Genomic DNA, 21,369 nt, shown 5'->3' on the forward strand with positions numbered 1-21,369 from the left:
TGCTATCCATGCAATGAAACTGTGAATGTCGTTTTTGGGATTTTAAGGCAAAATCGAAACAGTATTTCATATGTCTCATTACAAATTTACAATGAGGCATCTTTTCTTAGGGAAATTTCACAACATAGACTGTGTGCTTCTGTTCTGTTAATTGGAATTCATGTAACACCTTTTCCTGTGACATCACACTAAAACCAACACAAAGGAATTCTGTCATACCGTTTGGAGCTCAAACGGTATTCAGTGCATTTGATCACGAGTGGAAAATCCAGGTCCCGAAAGTAGTAGTGTTCCCCAGCATTTTGTTCCAATCACCTGAATGTGTTAATAAACACAATCCCTCAGCCAGGATTTAGGACTAATGAGTTAAATTAGCTGGCTGAGCTTGTGGGTGGAAAAAAAACACGTGGCAGGACCTTTGCTTTCTGACCCCTGGACTGTCCACCTCGGCATTCGACTGACTTGAATGGAAAACAAGATTTCGAGAAGGGAACCAAACTGCAGTCGTGACAACTCAGAGATAGACAGAGTCAAGATCCTTTCGGCCCGTTATTTCTGCTGCCACTCATTTGTAAAGCGTACGTTTGAAAAGTAAGTGTGGCCTAGGCTGTGTTCGCCATGATACCTTCACATTTTCCAGGTGAAAAGCATATGAGATGTAAGTGGTTGTTAATTTGTCATATATATATATATATATATATATATATATATATATAGATAGACCCTTCTGGGAATTAATTTAGATTTAAAATATTGCTACATCTCTGGTTTGATATCATTGTCAGAATTTATACTGTAATCTATCCGTCTAGTAAAATAGATGATCTGTCTAGTAAGCCGTTTACTGCTTGAATTGACATGGTTGGGTGACGATGTTGCATCGCTGTTATTTATCTGTTGTTCACACAAGAAATTTGCTCATAATACTTAAAATTCTGTCTTGAGCTTCATCTGAAGTTCAGGATCAGGTGAGCTGGTGCCCTGTTGACCTTTTGCTTTTGTTTTCGTGGGCAGATATAAACCAATTAATGTGCAGAAAATGTTTCATTTATTATAATCTGTCAATAATGAGATGGAAATTACCCGTGCCTTCTGGGCACTGTCTGATTAGGGACAAATAATTTTATAATTTAGCAGTGCATTATCAAAAATAATTGTGTTAAGTACAAAAACAAACAAAAGGTTTTAATTCATTTCCAGAGAGAAATATATTATGCATGACAATAACCTGAGGAAAAAGTCAATAGTTACATACCTTATATACTGTATAGTTTACAGCAGAGTGATCTACCCTGTTTTGGCATTTTTTCCCCTCTCCAAATATCCCTGCAGGCCCCTGATTTTATCCTGAGTAAGTGACAGATTTACATCATGGCACAGGCATAATGATGTCACTATATATAGCGCTGCGATTTTGTCAGTTGTATTTCATATTGCCAGGGAAGAGGGTGGGGTCTGTTCTAGGAGCAGTAGAGCTTTAGTCAGCTGGAAATTCCACTTAGTCTTGCAAACAACACAGACCACAATCAATCCCAGACCTGGCATCGAGGTAATGTAGAGTAAAAATATCCATACCCTCTTAATTAATCCACTTTGGAAGTTTCCAGACTTGAAGTTTTTCCACTAAAGGTAAAGCCGGATTGTCTAGCAACACTAGTTCCATTATTTTTGTTTTTTTTTCCACCCATCGATTGGAAAGGATGTAAGCAGAAGCTTTCTGTTTATACTATAGAGTTCAAAGCTTAACAGTCCAAAATACAAAACCCACCATGGTGACTCTTTCAGTATTCAGCATTATGGCAGAGAAATGAGTAACAAGCTATTTATGGACATTATGAGAAACACTGTGGCACAAAGACCATGTTCAGAGGTCAAAACTGAGACTAAATATAGCATTAATAAAAGTCTTACAAGAACTAACAATGCCCATGCTAACCCTCCTTAGCAGTACTTTATACTGTAGGAAAATCAGTGCAGGAACTCAAGTGATCTGAGTGAGGAAATAAAATGAAATAAAATCCAGACAACCATGTGACTATGTGGGTGGGGGGGGGGGGAGATATAATGTCCATTGAAAAAAAATATTTATACTTGCAACTTGAATAAAAAACCTAGATGACATTTCGGAGTTACCCCTCAAAGTAGCCGTCACGATCCAGCTTTGCCATGAACCAAGGACGGGCCTTATTTACCTCTGAGGAGTAAAGCACTTTGCTCCACAGACACTCAAAAAGTAATCTGAGAGCAAAGAGGTTTGACTCCACCCTACTGTGAAAGGAACACAGAAGGCAAGCCCGGAATTCCAGAGCTTTCTCTCCTTTATACTAGAGCTGTGCATCAATCCCTCACTGTCCTGATTGTTTGCTGCCCGTGCAGATCTCGTATTTCAACATATTACCACTGAGTCCTCTACAATTACGGACTGAAGTGTTCTTATTTAGAGCACAAAGTGACTTTAAATTATTTTATTTTTTGTTTAGTTATATATATTGTTTTGGAATGGAAAGTGTTGTTTATGCGGAAAGAAAGGAGTCCTTGTATCTTGGTGATCTTGACCTCATGAGAAGGTTTCTCTTTTTTTTTTAAAAAAAGATCTGAAGCCAGTTGCCTTTTGGTTTAGCTGGGCTTTTTGAACCACAGTTCTTTTAGCATGATGTGATAACATGTCTGTGCGTTGTTTGTGGGTTTCAAGGGATTCCAATAACCTTGAACAATCTTGTAAAAAGGAACTGGGCATTTCAACTTCTTGTAAACATATTTCTTTTCTTTTTTTTTTTTAAGATAAGCATGTCTTAGAATGTCAGATATGACAAGAAGTCATGCATTTTGTAAGTCAGAGTTGGATTTGTGTCATGCGCGAAACGCTGCAACAGGAGATGAATACAATTACAGGAACAGAAGTATAATTTCGTCCCTCGTACATTACATTTCTAGCATGCAGCGGTGGTTTGGGGGGGGGGGGGGAGGGGGGTGCATCTTGGAGGCGAAATAGAAATATCAGAAATATCAATAACAGCGTCCCTTCAAAGCCCCGCTCTTTGTAGCCCGCGCGGCCGGGTTCTAAGTCCCGCTCCAAGGCGTCGTCTGCTTTCAACCCACTCCGGCTCTGGCCAGATCTGCCTGTCATACTTTGACGGCGATGTCGCCACACACACACGTGAACGCTAAAAAGTGTCTCTTCAGGCTACGGGCCTCTCTGGCGTCGCTAATGCGTCCACCGTCCCAACCCCTTGTTTGGCCCTGAACGAGCGGTGTTTTATCCCGAAAAGCTTTGTTCTCGATTTATTACTCTTTTGCCGTCGAGGGTGCCCCCGGGTGCGGTCCAATCTCTCGCCGTACAGCGGACCTCAGTACCAGTTCACTGCGCTCGCCAGAGGGCCTTGTCCGCTACTCAGCTGAAAGATGCTATCACGCACTCGGTAATGGAAGTCCCTGTAAAACGCCCCAGCATGACCATCTGACACGTGAAGCTACTGTCCTCAGCGAGAGAAAGAGAGAGAGAGAGAGAGAGAGAGATAGAGAGAGAGAGAGAGAGAGAGAGAGAGAGAGAGAGAAAATAGATGCCATTTTGGCATTTACAGACTTATGTATGCTGACAGGATACGGTATCCTGCACATAATCTTTTTCTTAGTATTATGGCTTTCCCAATAGCCAGACACGTTGTAAGCATCACATCAGAGCTCGCGTACGTGTTACATATATTCCGGACCAGCGCGCCTTTTTAAATTCATGTATACATTTGTCTGACTCCGCAGACTGTAGAGTCCTATTTTCTGTCCGTTAGACTGAACAGCCGTCAACGTGTGCTTGCATTGCTGGAAGGTATCGTTGTGTGTTATGCTGCCGTAGGAGACTGTGTGTGCTCGCCTGACACAAAACAAGAAAAAATACGTCCTGCTGCACGTGTTCACAGATGCGCTGATTTAGATAAGGTATTTCAGAACACACTCCTTCATGCATGGTGGTATGTTTTTTCTTGTTTTTGTTTTTTTTTTGCATATGCAACAAGCTGGAAAAAGTCATTATAACCATTTTTATTGTTCACAGTCTCCTCTCCAAAGCCATTCCATTCCCCTTAAATATTAAAAGAATGCCACTTATAAAGCACACAGAGATACTGTATAATGAGTATCGACCAGAAGTCAAAGCACAGAGGTGTTTTGTATATCTGTTCCCTCTCGACCTTGACTAAGAGTTCCAACCGGGCTAATGTTTCCACTACAGTGGACTGAACGTGACTTTAGAATATCAATTCATATTTTGTGAGACTTGGTTATAAAAACAGGCAATGGGGGGAGGGGGAGCATAAGCTGAAAGGTAGTGCGTTTAATAAAAATTCAGGACATTAGTCTTAATTTCTAAAGTCTAAGTCTAAGTCTAAATTTGAGTTAAAGCTACTAGTGGATACAATTGCAATTCACACGCAACTTAACTCACACCTTGGCTTCTTGAAAACAGTCCACCGTTCTCTCATACGAATCATTAATTCACATTTTTGATTCACGTTCACATGTTGGCTCGCCTATACTGGCGCTGTTCTACTTTTCCCCAGCACCACATTTGCGTTTCCGCGAGGCACGTTTCTCACAAGACGTCTCACAGACAACTTGAATAATTGTTTTTAGCACTCCGCATAAACTCACTTTGGCATTGGAATAAAAATATAGCCTCCAGGCGTCTCGTGACATTCGTGGATGGGATTCGGCAAAGCACTCCACAAACACACGACATGGTTTTAAAAAATAATACAGCAGCTCAGTTGTGCCTTTTTTTTTTGTATTTTTGGGGAGGGGGTGCAGGGGGAAAACTACATTACCCTACAGGTCAAATGAGTGAATGAGTGAGCGATATCAATTTTCTAATGCCCATGCAAACGCATACGAAAGACGTTTATGCAGCTTTTCAAAAATAATTGAAAGTGGGAGCTGTCAAGCTGTCACGGTGACTTCGATCCTCGTAGCTCAGAATGTTCCTCACAGCTCAGAGCTGCACGGAGACAGGTACTCCGAGAGGTCCTTCTCTGAACTCCTTTAACAAGTCCCAGGTTTTAACGTTCCTAAGAATGGTACTCTGCATACTACAGAAGCTCATACCAAGCCTCTGTGCTGTGAAGACTACTGCAGCGTGTGATTCCCTTTGAGTAAACAAACACTCAAGTTGATGTCCCTGTTTGACAGAAGTTTATTAATAGACGTTCCCCTTTAACAATCATGACAGTATTTAAAAAAAAAAAAAAAAGAACACAATTTATGCAATATCACTGAAGTTATATGGATGCACTGGCAATAATCTGTCATGTTTTACAGTAGCAGCATGGTGCTGTGCTTGAGGTGCAGTGCCCAGGATAAGGTGCCCTTGACTTTGCCTGCAGAGAGGCAACTGAATGTTGACATTGTTCACTGTACTGTTTGCAGAATGATTTGGAAATGGTCCAGTCGTAGGCGTAAAGCAGGAACATTCATGTGTATATAATGACGTGGCAGACTGTGCATGCGTGTGTGTTGTTTTTCACTCATTTATGGGTCATGCTCTTGTTTTATGTGTCCCCAGCATAAACGTGCAATTAAAACATATTTAGGTTTGCTGAGATGCTGAAGTTTTAGGGGTGGGTATATAACGTATATGTTTTAATTAACCCAGTTCAAATGAGTGCGTGAATAGTAGGATCATTTTTATGTGTAGGTGTAAATACATAGCTCATATGCTGAGGATATTGCAGCATGGCAACTACAGTACACGAAATAATTTCTGACTTGCAGTTTCAAAGTCTTACTTTTTTCTTTACAGTGTTTGGCAAGCTCAATGATTTGTGACATGAAATAATGGAAAATTGTGCTTGTATTGATTTTGATAGTAAAAATAGAAGAACAGGGCCGAATCCAAATAGTGTCCAAATATCACTTTTTGAGCCGGTCGTCTTCCAAAGAATCCCATCAGTCACAGTTCACAATTAAATGATCAGGTCTGAAATGTGCACATTATGAAAGCTGAGTCTGTGTGATTGAACGACTTTGACTCTAGACTGTCGTTTGAATTATGAATGTAAAAAAAAACTATGCATAATGCAGAGCAGATATGCTATTATCTGAGCTTCAGAAGGGAAGAATTAATAGCAGTAGGAGAATGTGCCGCGGTTTTGATGACGGATGAGCTGAATAATTGGATTCTGGAGCGAGGATCCTTAATGCCGGGAAATTTACATGGAAGACAAACGCTTCAAATTAATCAAAATTAAACATTTTGTCTCAACATATTGTTTTATTTTTATTTTGCTAGTTGTTTTTTGTAATGTGATTATTTGACAGCGAATTGAGTGTGAGTCATACTATTTTAAATTAAACGAGAGGAGGGGATTTTCTTCACTTCCTGTGAAATTGCGTTTCTGTCGGCACGCAAGGAATGAGCTCTCTTTTGTTTTCAGTGTTTCCCGTTCTGCGCATTTTCACGTCCTTAAACATTGCCCTTGAGACGGCTGCTGGGTTTTTGAAAGGCATGCAAGATGTTGACGAAAGATTAAAAAAGAAACAGGAAGTCTGGTCCTATAATTCTAAGGAAGTTCCTGTCCACCCGGTCTCAATGAAGCAACTGAAAGTGATTTGGCAGCAGTATGGAAATTAGATTAAAACACTGTATGGGTGACCAAGGGGAAGTTGGATCTCAGTGTCAGTGGACTGAAACAGTGCTGCTGTGCTCTAGAGTGCAATTCCTTAGTCAAATTAATGAAACTGAACGGTGTTCAAGTCTAAAAGATCTCCCCCCCCCCCTAATCCTCACCTCTGTAACTTGTGTATGGCTGAACAGAAGCAACCAGATGTGAACTTTTGCATCCCCACGCTACTGACCTGGGCCCCAGCCTGTCATAGTGGCATTAACCCAGTCACCTCCATAATGTTGAGTGCTACTGAAAGTAGGAAGGAAACAAAAAGAAAAAATGAAATGGCTTGAGCCGGAATGGAGGTTGTGATGTTCCAGCATATATGTTCACACTGTAGCCGCGAGGCAACTGAACTGAACGCTTGCATGCATTTCACATCACCGCAAATGTGGCTTCTTAAGAGCACATACATTACAAAACCACTGCAATGCAAAATAACGCAATAATGCAATTATAGAAGAATGAAAGCATGCAGGTTTAGCTATCCAGTACTCGAGTTTTGGCTTTATAGATGTACATTAATTTAAAGGGTATTGTAGTTTTCACCATCATAATCCTGATGCAGATTGATTGTTTGAAAGCAACACATAACAATGGGCTGTCATTTCCCATTTCATACTACAGAGCACACAGTAAACCTGCCAAGAACTAAGGAAGCTTTCACTGCTAAGGGCAATCTGGTAATGGTGTTTCAGACCAAGTGCCTTTAATTGTGTCTATACCATTAGTTTTCAGAGAAGCAAATGTGTACACGTCAAGCTTATCAATGCGATATCCCACATTGTAATGTGTGGTGTTGAACGTTTCCTGCAGTTCTCTCACTCAAATCTGTGTTTATTGTAAATTAGCATGAAAGACGGGGCAGACTGCCCGTTGCAGAGCGTCTGTCTCTTCAGAAGTAAATGTAATTTATTCATGGCGAAAGGCAAAGAATTCTCAGAAGAGACAACACGAAGGGTTGTTGACCTTTATAAATCAGGTGATGGTCACAAAGAAATTAATTAAAATCTAAAGGTACCGTTTCTGCATATTCCGGTCAACAATTAAGAAGTTTAAAACCAAAGAGGTGAACGTGCCTGGTAGAAAATGGAGGGAATCTTGCCCCTGTGCACAGGGAGGCAGATGCTTTGGGAGGCGAAAGGAAGACTTCTGGGGGATTCTGCTGGAGATCCATAAAACATTTTTGCGGCTTCTTGATGATGCAGTCTTCAGACATCATGCCAGCAGGTCTTCTGGAAGGGCAAAAAACAAAACCTTTATTGAGTGAAATCAATCAAAAATAAGTGTCTGAAAATTGTTAAATGGCATTGGAACTTGGTTACTCTCACAAGCTAAAGCTAGCACAGTTTTTGTTGCAAATTAAATCCCCTCCCCCCTTGTTCCTTGACTTCTGAAAGAGATTGAGGAATAAAAATGTTTTAAGGCCCATCTATATGCAGGCAGATGGCCACTTACTTTTGTTTATGCGTGCTTTAAAAACGCGGAAGGTGAGACGGAGGTGACCAAACTGATTGCACAAGAGCTGAGTCACGCAGGAAACTCCCTTCCATTAGCATGTCCGCTCAAGTGCGCTCGTTTAAAACACGTCAAATTCTGCACCGCGAGAATGTCATATCTGAACATCGTAAACATCCCTGCTTCGAAAATCTTCTCGGGAAAAAAAGATGGAATAGCGAATGTTTATTCCAGAGAGTTCAACTGAAATCATCCAAAATAATGCTTTCATTTAAAATGATTTTCTTTTTAATTTTAAATCCCTTCAAATTTTTCACCTGAGATTAATTGAGTAAAGGCAAAAACATGGTCTAATTATTAAAGGAAGAAAGTACTACCATAAAGGGTATAATCTCTGTCAGATACACGCAGGGTATTCATAAATCCCACCCCTGTTTTTGTAGCACAGGGCCGTAACATTTTATAAGGCTGACTCATCGCCTGGTTTGCTTTTCAGGCTGGTTAGCAACGGCGAAATCTATTTTTGGCGACTCTTCATCCCCTTTGCCAAACTAAATATTACAGTGAAATTCCCATTGGAGATTCAGACCCAGCTCTCACTGACTGCAGAGCAGGGGCTTTACAGAACTGACTGCTGATGAAAAGCCAAGTTTGGGCAACATCTCCAGGACGCGCATGTATTGTAAGTCTGTTGTAAGTCGCTCTGGATAAGAGCGTCAGCTAAATGCCTATAATGTAATGTAATGTAATGTAATGTATTAACGGGCTATCCATTAAAGAAGAGCTAACGAAGGTCAGAGGTCGATCCAGGTCGTCCAAGGTCGCAGCTGAATACTCTGAAACAGTGTTCTCCCTCCTTTTAATCATAATTCTACTGATCTGATTGATTCAGGTGGTCTTCTGCTTTCACCTGTCACCTGGAAGGAAGGACTGAAGGAAGAATTAGGCCCTAGTGTGTGTGTGTGTGTGTGTGCGTGTGTGTATGTCCACTGAGGATATTCTGGCCTCCATCAGACGGACATCTTTTCTTTGGGAAGTGATAGCACACCCTCCTGGTCCACTGGAGAAGTGACAGGTGTGGGTTCTGGATTGCGGGCTGTGGTCATCGAGCTGACAGCTGCCCTCGCCCAACTGCCACCCCATATTATGAAGTGTGGGTGGATAGGTGACTAACAGGAAACCAGGCCAGTAGGTCCTGGTATACTGAGAGATTGTATACTGAGCTTCACTCAAATAAATAAATAAATAAAATAACATTTAATTTTATCATTTATTTCAGATACGGCCAACTCCTAGAGAGCCTGCTTGGTTTTATTATTTCATTTTTTGTGAACTCAATTAGACCCTCAAAACCAGGCGAGGTGAGCTAACTGTAATTTATCAAATAAGTGCTGAGTGAAGGAAAATCAGCAGAACCGTGAAACTCTCCGGGGTCAGGGTTGGCCACGCCTGATTTATTTAATCTTTTTTTTTTACATTTTTTTTTTTTATGACAAAGACATTTTTCACCTGGTTTTCTCCAGAACAATAGGGTGTAGCCATCGTTGGCGATTCACCTGGGTGTGGTCGTCATTCATCATTCATCTGGTTTCATTCATCATGATCGTATATTTTAATCATTCACTATGGCATTTCATCAGTCAAAAGGAATCTGCATGTTCTTACTAAGGAAGCGTATGGAATTTTCTCTCCTGGTTCTTATAGCAGGTGGTAAGAGAGCCAGGACGTTGAGATTACTTTTGCAACAAAGATCTGCTTACATTTACAGCGTTAACCACTCTAATGGTGTGAAACTGTAAGTCACAGAAAAATCTGCAGTCGTTTATCAACCGCTAAAAGATGATCACTTGCCCCACAGATCTCACACCTGATGCATTACAGTGACTTAGAAAGTTTGAAGAAAGTGGAAAGAAATCTGTTTCTTTTAATTTACCGCTGGCCTTTTTTTTTTATCACGTTAAATATAAAATTGTCTAACTGTGGAACAATGTTGGTATGCATCTCTGCCATGTACACCTATCATGTATTGACTCTAAAATAGCAAAGGTGAATTGGTGCACACAAGGGTATTTTGGTTTGAATCTCCTCTAGAATACAAACGGTACAGTATAGCTTAAAAAATGCCAATCCATTTCAATGGAAAGCTGTACGCTCAATTAAAAAGAGTGGCAGTAATTTCACAATAATCGTATGCACGTTATGTATTAGCTACACATACTAATGCTAAAGTACAATCCTGTTTATCCGTGATTGCAAATCCTCTTACAAAAGAGAAACAACGCAGTGGAAATCTTAACTTAAAATCCACTCAGCACCAGGTCCGACCCTTAATGCTAATTCTGCTATTTCAGTCTCTCTAAGAGGAAGCGCAATCATCTATGTTTAACCAATCACCCCAGAGGTCCCCTCTAGGTGCCCATTAAGAACAGAGTTAAACACAGCGAGGCCTTTGCAGGTGGTACTTTGGAGAAAATGTCTACAGCGTGTAGCAGATGCTGTTGGCCGCCCATCTGGGGCGCTATGTGGATGGCGAGGAGGGCGTGGTCATGTGACCCTCGTCACGCATCTGCAGTTCTTTGCCTGTTTTTCTAAGTGGACCCCGCCCTGAACACACACACATGGATACACACGCTCGCTGTTTCATTTCTCCCTTTTAATTACAGCCGAAGACACAGAAGTTTCGATGAAATGCATTTTATTTACTTTTTCACATTTATATGTTGAATATATACATATATATATATATATATATTTTTTTTTTTTTTACTAACGTACACTACATGGCTAAAAGTACGGGGGCACCTGACATCCAACACCTAATCAAAAATTATGGAAATTAACATGGACTTGGTCCACCCTTTGCTGCTATAACCACCTCGACTCTTCTGGGAAGGATCTATACTAGATGTTGGAGCATTGCTGCAGGGATTTGCTTCCATTCAGCCAGAAGAGCATTAGTGAGGTCAGGCACTGATTGAGCAATTAATATTGTATCATGGCTTATAGGCCACAATCAAGAGCACCCCAGGATTCAAACTTATGACCTTAAAGTTGCAGTGCCATTCCTCTTGACATGGTTCGGTTTCTTTATCCCTCCAATGGAAGAAATCCACCCAGTTTTAAAAGAATTTTAATAACCTATTGGTTATTAAACTCTCTTCAAAAATAGCTCCTCGTAAATTACATCTTGTCATTCAGAAACATTCAGAAAAGTGTACTGGAAGAATGCCTGTATTTTAAGTTTGAGCACAACCTCTTATATGACTGTGCTTAGTACTCCTCAGTAGACTTCGGCAAAGCAGGCCAATGATGTAATCTGACCTTTTTAACATTTGAGTCTGTCAAGGAAATGATGGTAATGCTTTATGAAGAGAAATCAAATCTGCGCTGGAACTGGTAATTAAAAGTCCCAGTGCACCCCCAGTCCCTGCTACTTATTTCACCCCCTGGTAGATTCTATTAGATTAGCTACTGATCCATGACTGGGTATGTCAGCAAGATGTCATGCATATTTCAGTGTGGGTATGTCTCTAAGGGCAATACGGGTATGTCCAAATGCACTGAACATGAGGATTCAACAGAAAGGAACTGTCACTCGCTATATGTATTTTTTTCGCGCACACACACACACACGTACACACACACACACACACACACACAGAAAGAGAGAGAGAGAGAGAGAGAGAGAGAGAGAGTTATGTATTATCAATGAAAGAGAAATGCTATTTTTTCATGTCTAGTGATATACACATTCACATGTAAATAACATTTAAAAATAAGTGCCTGCCCTTGCTATAAATGCATGCATCATACGTGATCAAAATGCAAGGCAGCCGTGATTCCAGACTCAGTTTTAAAGGGAGCAAAACAGGAAATAGGCCGATCTGCTTTGTGTAGAGGTCTTACGCAGACATGGGGTAGAGGGGGTACACAGCAACTGAGCTCTCAAAATGTTTACAGTTCATCTCTTCAAAGAGATGAAAGAAGTCTATCACCTGATCTCCAAGCCAGACTTCCTGAAAGTCTTAGAACAACATTTCCTCGCTTGTCCTCAGTAGTTAAAAAAAAAAAAACATATGCTAAAGCTGATATGCTTTACTTGTATATTGTATAAATAATTCCCATTTAATAGTACTCAAGATAAGAGACTGATGTGGTGGTCGGCCTTAAATTAAATACAATTAATTATATTCATCGGATATGAGGGCAAGCAGTGGTAGGCAATGCCTCCTACAACCTTACTGTTCTAATGCCTGTGGATCTGAAGCTTATCCTAACTTTTTCTTTTTGTTTTTTGTTTTTTTTAATCCGCTCTCTCTCTCTCTCTCTCTCTCTCTCTCTCTCTCTCTCTCTCTCTCTCTCTCTCTCTCTCTCTCTCTCAATCTCTCCCTCTCTCTCTCTCTCTCTCTCGAGTTACAGGAAGCTAACTCTGTGACATCACTGAAAAGTTGTGTGCATAAACTCACCGCAAGAATGCAGGGCGTCAGGCAAAGGGAGTGCGCACGCAAACAGAAGGGCCTTTCTTACAGAAGGAAAGGGGGGAGTGTCACACACACAGCTAAGTGAAGGAGGAAGAGAGAGAGAGAGAGAGAGAGAGGAAGGGGGAGAAACAGAGAGGGGTGAGAGGGCTGCTCCAACAGAGTAAGCAGGTCCAGGTGAAATGGAGAAGGCAGAGAATACTCCACTCTCTCAGTCCGGGGAACGGATCTAAGCCAGAATCAGCAAGAACTTAAAGTACACACTGGTAAGATGCCACTTTTTAAATTAACATTCTGTAGCGATGCCAGTATTTTTCTGTCTCAAAAAGAGGTCGATGGTCTTGGGCATCAGTGTATTTGGATAGAGTGTGGGAGTAACTTCTACATACAATGTAAACCTACCCTTATTCTAAATGTACAGCAAACGTGACATCATGGTACCCGGAGTCAAGTTCAGGACGCTCATAGTTAAATTCAAATGGCTTCAGGTAATACACATCAGGTCCTTTAGGATGGTTGATGTACTGTGGTGCGCCTCACAGGGAATAGATGTTGTAACTTGAGCAGAGCTAGCATTTCTTTCTGTTTCAGTTGCAACTTGTTCAGGTTTCATAACCAGTGGGGTTTTTTTTTCCTTCATTCCATTACACAATATATTTCTTTTTTCCCTTGAGGCGGATGATGTATTATCCAAGCTCTTTTCCTAGGGGTTGAGATACTTGTGGGAGTGCGAAAACGACCACAATTTACCTGGCAATGATAAACGCTCCTTCATCGCCATCTGGACTGACTCTTCATAATGCACATCCTGCCAGTTTTGACATGGCGGACAGACATCGGTTGTTTGCCATGGCGATGTAATAACCTGTTTTCTTTCCACGGGTTGTGCATCAACCTGAGAGGGAGATAAAGAACACGCATAGAGAAATGAAGTCCATTGACTTTCCATTTCGATGTCTTTTTGCCTCTAAAGCTTCCATGAATGAATATTTGAAAAAAAAAAAAAAAAAAACTGGGAAATGAAGTTTATCCCCAACCTGGAGCCAACCTCAAAGGTTACTTGTCACTGATTATTGTGTTGGCATGAAACATGTGCAGATTATATCAGGGACAATCAAAGTGAAGGATTATCCTTCTGTGTTTTTTTTTTTTTTTTTAAAGAATAATCAGGGCAGCATTTATGAGCTTTGAATAATCCTCTCTTACTGTAGGTGAATCGTGTAAGTTTTGCAGTTTACCGTTGGTGCGCTCGATTCTCCTGAAGAGCTTATGTGCCCTTTTAAGACTTTTATTTTAAAGACAGTTCCACCACACATTCACTGGATGTAACCAAATCGAATAGTTCCCATTCGCATTTCTGTGCATTCTCTTTCCCCTCGTCTAAGTTCTCAAAGCAAAGAGATTTGAGATTTTTTATTTTTTTTTGCCCCCCCTTGGTGGTTATATGCTGGGAAAGAGATCCCTGTTCTGTGCTAATATAAAATAAAACTGTCAGCCTGCCAAAGCAGAGCAGCTATCTCCAATGCGGAGGGAGCTTCTGCGAGGGTACTGTACTTTCAGTTCTGTTTACATTTCAAACTCACACGCTCGGGCGACTTATAAATAGATGAGGTAAAACGAGGGTACTTTTTGTGGGATCCTCGCTCGTCCTCGTCGTGAGAATGGTGTCTGTGCAGATCGGCTCTGGCAGAGATTCATCTCCGCAGCTCAGAACAAGCTTAAGGAATGGCGGCCTGTGCTCGCAATTCCTCAGGCATGCAGTGAAATTGAACAGGAGCATCTGAAATGCCAAGTGGCGTTCTTCTGAATCGGGATTGGCCAGGATGAACAGAGTGCGCTGTTGACGGTGGATGAACGGCGCGTCTTCGTGTGAAGGCGAAGTTTGAAAACAAAAATAAAACTGTGTAGGCTGGTTTAAGTGCAATATGACAGCAAAAGCACCTTCAGATTGTGCTCTTGTGCTCAGCTCTATTCCCCTCTCTCCTCCAGTCCAAAATACTCAGTGGTCATACCCCTTGACAATCCTCCCTGATGTCCTCTGTGATGTCATGAGCAAATAGTCACGTTCCAAATAATTATATGGCCTGGTTAACATACAGGAGCAACCCTGCAGAGTTCCCATGATGCTCGAGCAGCATAAAAAGGTTGCCACCATGTAACGGAAATACGGTAGGAAAGAATAGACTGCAGAAGTGTGGCGTAGTTGTTGAGTTCTACCATGAGAGAGCAATGACCTTTCAGCTTGAGAAAGGGCCCAGTCAAGCCTTGGAAAGACTGTAGCAGACATTTGTTCTGAACTTTACTGTCAGAAATGTAAACTAAATATTTTGTATAGCAATGCCTGTCTTTATCAAACCATAAGTAGGCAGTAATCCTGCTGAACATTGGTTTTGACAGATAAAATCTTGTGTTTTTTTTCAGCTATTTTGTTGACACTGGATGAGTCACTTTGCAGTTGCTATGCACCCCAAGCCATACAATACACATTTTTATTTTGCCAGAGGTTACGCTCTTGAAGTTTTGTTCCTTTTTTATTAAGTTCTCTAAATAGCTGTCGCAAAGCACAATAGCCATTCTACTCACATCCTGACTTTGTCTTCAGTCATAAGTGACTTCCTGTTTACTGTTTATCTTGAGGGATATAACACTATGAGGGAAACAAAACCCATTCAGGGTAACATTCAGAGTTAATTTTACTGACAGCTTGTTATGTCAAATGTAAAAAGCTGGTTCAATAAAATTAATTGTGTTTATGATTTTATTTATTTAGTGCTCAGCACACTAAAAGAGGTTAAAGCTGAGATCAAGTACTTAAAACCCGTTTGAATTAAACCAAAAGCACGCATGGGTCTTTTAACTCGCGTCACATTCGGGTTATTAAAATGTCTGCTGTTTTACGGGAAGCAAAGGGAGTGTCAATGACACTCAGCACATTTTTTGACGAGGAGGCTTCCTGAGTCATCACAGATACCAGTTTTGTATAAATGCGTTCCTTCCTTTATCGGATTAATTGTAAGAGCACATGTTTCTAGTTTTATCACCTGACCTTTGCAAGTGCTCAGATGACACTTTTGCCTGGGTAAAAAAAAATCCTTGAAATGTTGATGGAAATCCAGTTGTTTCACATTTGTAAACCTATGACAATACACGCCATGCCTTGAATATTATTTTATATCCTTAGTTATTTTGTTAATTTGCCTATTTGTAAAAACATCACTCTCTATTAACATGAAAAGTAGAAGATAATGGTGATGAACCATTGTTGACAACCATAAACCAACATGCCCGTAACAAAATTTTGTAATGAACAGTGACATTTTCCCCTCTTTAAAATGATAAAAGTCACTAGCTATGTCACTCAAGCAGTCATTCTACCAGAAACCATGCTGATATTACCAGAGTAGGCTCTGCAGAAGAGCTTTTGTTTGTGCCTTGTATCTTCGATTACTCATATTGTTTTTTAACACGGCAGCAGCAGCAGCAAACGGTTTCCTGTTTGTGCGAGCCGGCTTACACCAGGCAGGAAGTGAAGCCAATGGCAGGCTCGGCAATTTCACACGTCGTTGGCGTGGCCCAAACAAGACGCCTCTTCCATTCTCCTCTTCGCCGCTGGTATCTTTTGGTTGAGGGGCTTTGAGGGGAGCTTTGAAGATCGGCGGTTGTCAGATAACAAAGTGATTCCAGTTTTCATTTGATCCTTCAAACTGCACTTTGATGTGCACCCCTTGAGATTTTCGTGTTTTTTGACTTCCGTCTGCCTCTTTACATTTTTCTCCAGATTTTTTTTTTTTCTTCTTATTTTTGACATCCTCCTAGGAGCTATTACCTCTTTGCAGGTCAGACATATGCAACGACTCACAGCAGCAAACCCAGAGGTGCTGACCCTTTGAACCTGCTGTTCTACAGGCCCCCCCCCCTCTCTTTGTAAATTCCTAACGGTCTGTGCACTGCGGTGAATCAAATCTAGGCAGGAATGATCTGCACTGGGTGGAGGAGCCCTAAAATTGAGCAAAGCTCTCCCCAGGCCCCAGACCTGCCACTGTCAGGGCCGGATTCCCCGGAATTTACATCTCCCTCCACAACCCAACCGACAAATTTAATCAGGGAGTCCGGGTCTACCGCTCTGCATTGTCCCTCCCCGTGGGCAGCCGCGTAGAAGAAACAGGACCTGGTCCTCCAACTTTAATGACAGTCAAGCTAAATAAGACATCTAACTGAAAGAGGAAGGAAGAGAGAGGGGGAGAGAGGGAGGGAGGGAGGGAGGGCTCACCAGGGACCTGAAAAACAACTGGAAATTCATTTCTCTCCTCTTCTGTTTTTTTTTTTTTTTCTCCACAGAAATGCCCTCATTCCAACCAGGTTTCCCAGACTCTGAAGAGAGGGGATTAAAATAGAGCAAGGAGGGGCCCCAAGAGAGCGCGATCCTGAGGGGAATCCGACGCATCTGAACGGGCCATCTGCCTCCGCCGATGCCCCCCGACCTTCCGGGCCCGCCATCGGAAACGCCCGCCCCACATCTCTCAGAAGAACCCCACCATAGAAACGGCCCCTTCAGCTACCAGGGGGGAGGGGCAGACGCGTGTTTGCTGAAACACTTAACAGATCCTCACAGCTTCAAGGGGCTTACCGGGAAACCTCCCAGCCCCAGCCTTTTCCTGCACGAGATACCACCCTTCTGTTGGACATCCTGTCGAAAAAAACAAAGTATCGACGCTCGAAGAAAGAGTCTAAATTTAAAAAAACGAAGAGAAGTCAGCATTAACGGTCAAGTGACCCGCACAAATATTTGCTGGTGGCGATACTCGTTTTATGTTTGGTTGTCTTGGAGACACCCGAGTACCTCGCCCCACAGGCTCCGCGTTCAGGAAACAGGCCCTGGCTCTGTCCATGTATGACCTCTAGGGGGAGCTGTGAGCAGTCACGCTGAGTCATGAAGGAGGAGGTGCAGCACTTCTTTAACGTCTCGTGGGGCTTCGTGGTGTCCAAGCACGACCAGGGCCTTTACAACACGGTGTGCCTGGTGGTGCTCCTGGCGCTGCCGCTGGTGGTCCTCCTGACCTCCCTGATCGTGTGCTGCCACTGTTGCTGCTGTCGCCACGGCGGCGGCTGCTGCTGCTGCTGCCGTGGCGACCCCGCCGGCTCCGGTAGCGCCAAACCCAACAAAAAGAAAAAGAAGGACAAGAGCCCCCAAAATGAGGACCTGTGGATCTCGGTCAAACCGGGACCCATGACCCCGGACAGAATGGCTCTGACCATGGTGTAGCAGGGCAAGGCCTGATCTAGACTGCTCTGTTTTATCTATTTATATCTGTTGCTTTTTTTACTGCATGGTACATTTGAGGGTACGGACCTGTAGCCACAGTGCTAGCACATTATCCTCAGGGAGGAGACCCTGAATGAGTTTGAATGGGAATCACCACAGTCGGCATGGGAGTCTTTGGGATACAGATTGTGCGGTTAGTTCAAGGCAATGTGCATGAGTGTGTGTGTGTGTGTGTGTGTGTGTGTGAGAGAGAAAGAGAGAGAGAAAGAGAAGGAGAGAAGACATGCACATAGGTGTGTATGTATGCATGCACCTATATGTGGGGACAAGGTAGCTTAAGACCTTGAGACAATGATGTTGGGATGTGTTCAAGGAATGCCATATATGTGCTTAGGGCTTAAATGCTTGGTGTTGACTTAGAGAAAGCGATTGTCTCAAAACGGGTCACCCGGGCTCGATCCACACTTCACACTCGCAGCACTTGTACATTTAAAGCCCATCCTGAGAAACATGTGTGCTCAAAAGACAGAGTAGATTTTGTCAAACATTATTGTCATGCTCAGTATTAACGGACACCTACAGTATTTATAAGCAGCTGTCGCGGAACCTTGTTTATAACTCACAATCGACAAAGCGAGCCTTTGTCTGTTCCAAAAGGAAACGCGGGGGCTTGTAAAATAATTTTAACGTTAGAGCCGCTTGAGTTGACTTCACGACAGCGTCGCATGTCGCATTTCTGTCCCGGAACTCTTTCGTATTCGTCATTCCGAGAGCAGCGCGGAACAGAAAGGAGTTTGGCTCGCTGCGCCAGGAGCCGCATGTGGCCGGCAGCTCCATGAGGCATTTCAGGCTCCACAGCGAGGCAGGCGATGAGAGCGCTGATACACGTATGTGATCCTCCTGCAATAGCCCCCCCCCCCCTCCCCCCCTCCCCTTACTTACAGGGAAGCACAGAAGCACAGCATTCAGGGGACCACCTAAAAGAGATGCCTTTTACCCGTTCATCCACCTGCGCCAGATGTCCTTCACACATAATCTGGAATGCCGGCATTACCTTTTACTAATTAAGTAAAAATTTGCATCACATGACCGACCTTTATCGCTTGGTTCACCCTCCTTCCACCCCCAGCCCCCCTTTTCTCCACCCCTGTGTCAGTACAACCGATTGTTTGCACTGGTCCCACTTGAAGTCTCTTCCTGCATAGAATGTTTTCACTGACTGACAAACCCCACTGGATGAATGGCTGAAATTTTGCAGTATTTAAACAGCACCCTGTCTTTTTCTTTTTTTCTTTTTTTTTTTGTGAACCAAATGCAAAAATTCAGGTTAAAAACAAAAGAGACATTTTCAGTCAGCCACTGTAAATATTCAATATTAAATATTGTAAAAGAAAAATGCACTGATATTGTTTTTTTTTATCATTCCTGTCTCAGAGAAGCGGGGGGGGGGGTAGAGGGAGGAGCTTATCCTCGATGGTCTCACTGTGCTTCATTGGGGTCAGAAGAGCAGCCAGCCTGTTTAAACAGCCAGAGCTGTGAAATTCTATGTCCCACCAACATTCCGGTCATCCGAGCCGGAGACACTTTTGATCTGGCCAAATTATGCTTGAAAAGGTTTTTTTTTTTGTTTTGTTTTGTTTTCAGTGTCCTTTGTCCCAAACCAAATGCTGGAAGCGATCACGTTCCAGGTCAATAACCGTGGGCCACGCGTTAACGTTTCGTTTTTCATGGTCATTGCTGTGAAAGTTATGCGCAGAAGACCTGAGAGTTTTACAAAAGAAGGGAAAAATATATTTTTTAAATTTACTATTTATTTTATTTCGCTTTATTTAGTTGTTTTGGGGGTTGAGGTTAATTTAATCCATTTGAACCATTAGAATAAAATTGAAAACAACTGTTGAAATTTTATGTGCCTGTCTGTATTTGGGGGGTTTGGGAAAATGAAAGCAACCTGTTCTTCATCCAGTCTCAAAGATGACCAGTCCGATCAGCCTCACCACCTTTCCACCACAGGCGTAGGTTACATTTCAACTTCGGAGAGAATTCACTCCTCCAGTCTCACGTAGCCAAATGTCAAGCCTCACACTCACACATAGCCTGTCTAGGAACCAATTCATATGAAAATATTGGGGATGACATTGACACCCCCTTGTCTCTCCCCTCAAACCTACGCATACGCTTCCCGCACACTTCAACCTCCAGCACAAGCTGTCCCCGTAGAACAGCTTCCACAGTAACGAGAGAAGCAAAAAAAAAAAAAAAAAAATCCCTCCAGACATGTCAGCTCTCTCTGGAAAAAAAAAAGAAAAAGAAAAGAAAAGAAACAATCACACTTTATAAGGAGCCCTGCCGCCCTCCTGCTTGTTTCTCTTTGACCTGACAGAGCCGTGCCACACAGATCGCCTCTAATGAAAGGCCTAACGACCCCCTCGGCAACCGCCCGGAGCGCCCCCGCCCCGCCCCGCCCCGCAGCTGGAATCGAGGGGGGGGGGATTGGCGGCGCTCGTGGACAGGTCCAGACGCCGCACGAGGTGCGGAGTCGACTCGCAGAGGAAATTCTTTACGGGGTGACGCCACACCGCGCGAACGGAGACACGCCCGCACTGCCCGATCCGGCCCGGTTGCCCCAGACAAACAGCCCTTGTTGCCTTCCATTCAGGGCTCTGAGGTGTGGTCAGAGAAGTGAGAAGGCTCTGCGTCACACAACGCCAAGACAGAGGGTGCTATTATATACATAGGAGCTTAGCTCCAAACCCATAATTCTCATAAGTCTACGTTTATTCACAAGTAGCATTGGTACTCTCCCATTTCTGATTACTTTCTTCTATACTGTTGCAATTTCGTGGCTAATATATATATATGCTTCCCTCATGCAGGTATAAGAGAGCTGATAGCGTCTAGTCTTCATCCTAGGCTTTTGATTGCCTTTGGAACCTGTTACATGTTCGCAGTCACTGGAATAAAATAATCACTGAAAACATAATTTCATGACTTGAATATTGACGGCGCTGTTGAAGTTACCACACTACCCAAAGCGTCGTTCATAGCAAACGAACGCAAGGCTGGAGCAGGGGGGATTATTCAAACAGGCGACTCTTGAAGTCGTAAGAGCGAGCGGTTGCATAACATTTCAATCCTCGTTAGGGTCGGTACGCCATTAGAGGCAATTGGGCCCTCCGGTGTTTTCACAGGCTCCGACATCTTGTTAGAAATCGGTTATTTGCAATCAGCGCTGGGCAAGAACAGGTCATTATGTGGGCCGCCGCGACGCGGCTTCTATTGCAGCACCGAAAGAGATGCTCCCACAGCGTGCAGCCAGCCTCGCGCAGGCCCACAGTCAGCCCAGCGCTCTCGCAACCACGCGCCATTGCCTCATGGAAACGGCTGTTTTTGGGGTTCGTCTTCGCCGATTCACTCAACGCGGAAAGAAACCGGCACTCTCGCCACAGACTTAGCAACGCTCGTTCGGAAAACCGCTCGCAATTTTACATCCTCACCAGTCATACAGAAAAACAGA

At 42.9% G+C, this 21,369-nt stretch overlaps 1 protein-coding gene and 1 long non-coding RNA gene across 4 annotated transcripts; one reads left to right on the top strand and one right to left on the bottom strand.

Annotated features, from left to right (window-relative positions):
• Positions 1 to 455: 455 nt before the first annotated feature.
• LOC118230539 (uncharacterized protein KIAA0040) lies at positions 456 to 19,760 on the top strand. Of its 3 annotated transcripts, none has more exons than XM_035423644.1 (3): positions 456 to 591; positions 12,531 to 12,855; positions 16,928 to 19,760. In XM_035423644.1, exon 3 carries the CDS (start codon positions 17,520 to 17,522, stop codon positions 17,850 to 17,852), a length of 333 nt encoding a protein of 110 aa, XP_035279535.1. In that variant the 5' UTR covers positions 456 to 591; positions 12,531 to 12,855; positions 16,928 to 17,519; the 3' UTR covers positions 17,853 to 19,760. The 3 variants fall into 3 exon arrangements, 1 of the variants encoding a protein (XP_035279535.1); XR_004765867.1 differs by having other exon boundaries at positions 458 to 591; positions 12,525 to 12,855; positions 16,928 to 17,303; XR_004765866.1 differs by lacking the exon at positions 456 to 591 and adding an exon at positions 644 to 658 and having other exon boundaries at positions 16,928 to 17,303.
• Positions 7,581 to 16,075, bottom strand: LOC118230540. The gene is made up of 3 exons (XR_004765868.1): positions 15,986 to 16,075; positions 13,340 to 13,484; positions 7,581 to 7,888 (listed from the first exon to the last, which is right to left on the bottom strand). It is a non-coding gene; the product is annotated as an uncharacterized LOC118230540 (long non-coding RNA).
• Positions 19,761 to 21,369: the final 1,609 nt, after the last annotated feature.

The sequence above is a fragment of the Anguilla anguilla genome, chromosome 6, assembly GCF_013347855.1.
Source record: "Anguilla anguilla isolate fAngAng1 chromosome 6, fAngAng1.pri, whole genome shotgun sequence".
Classification (NCBI taxonomy): Eukaryota; Metazoa; Chordata; class Actinopteri; order Anguilliformes; family Anguillidae; genus Anguilla; species Anguilla anguilla.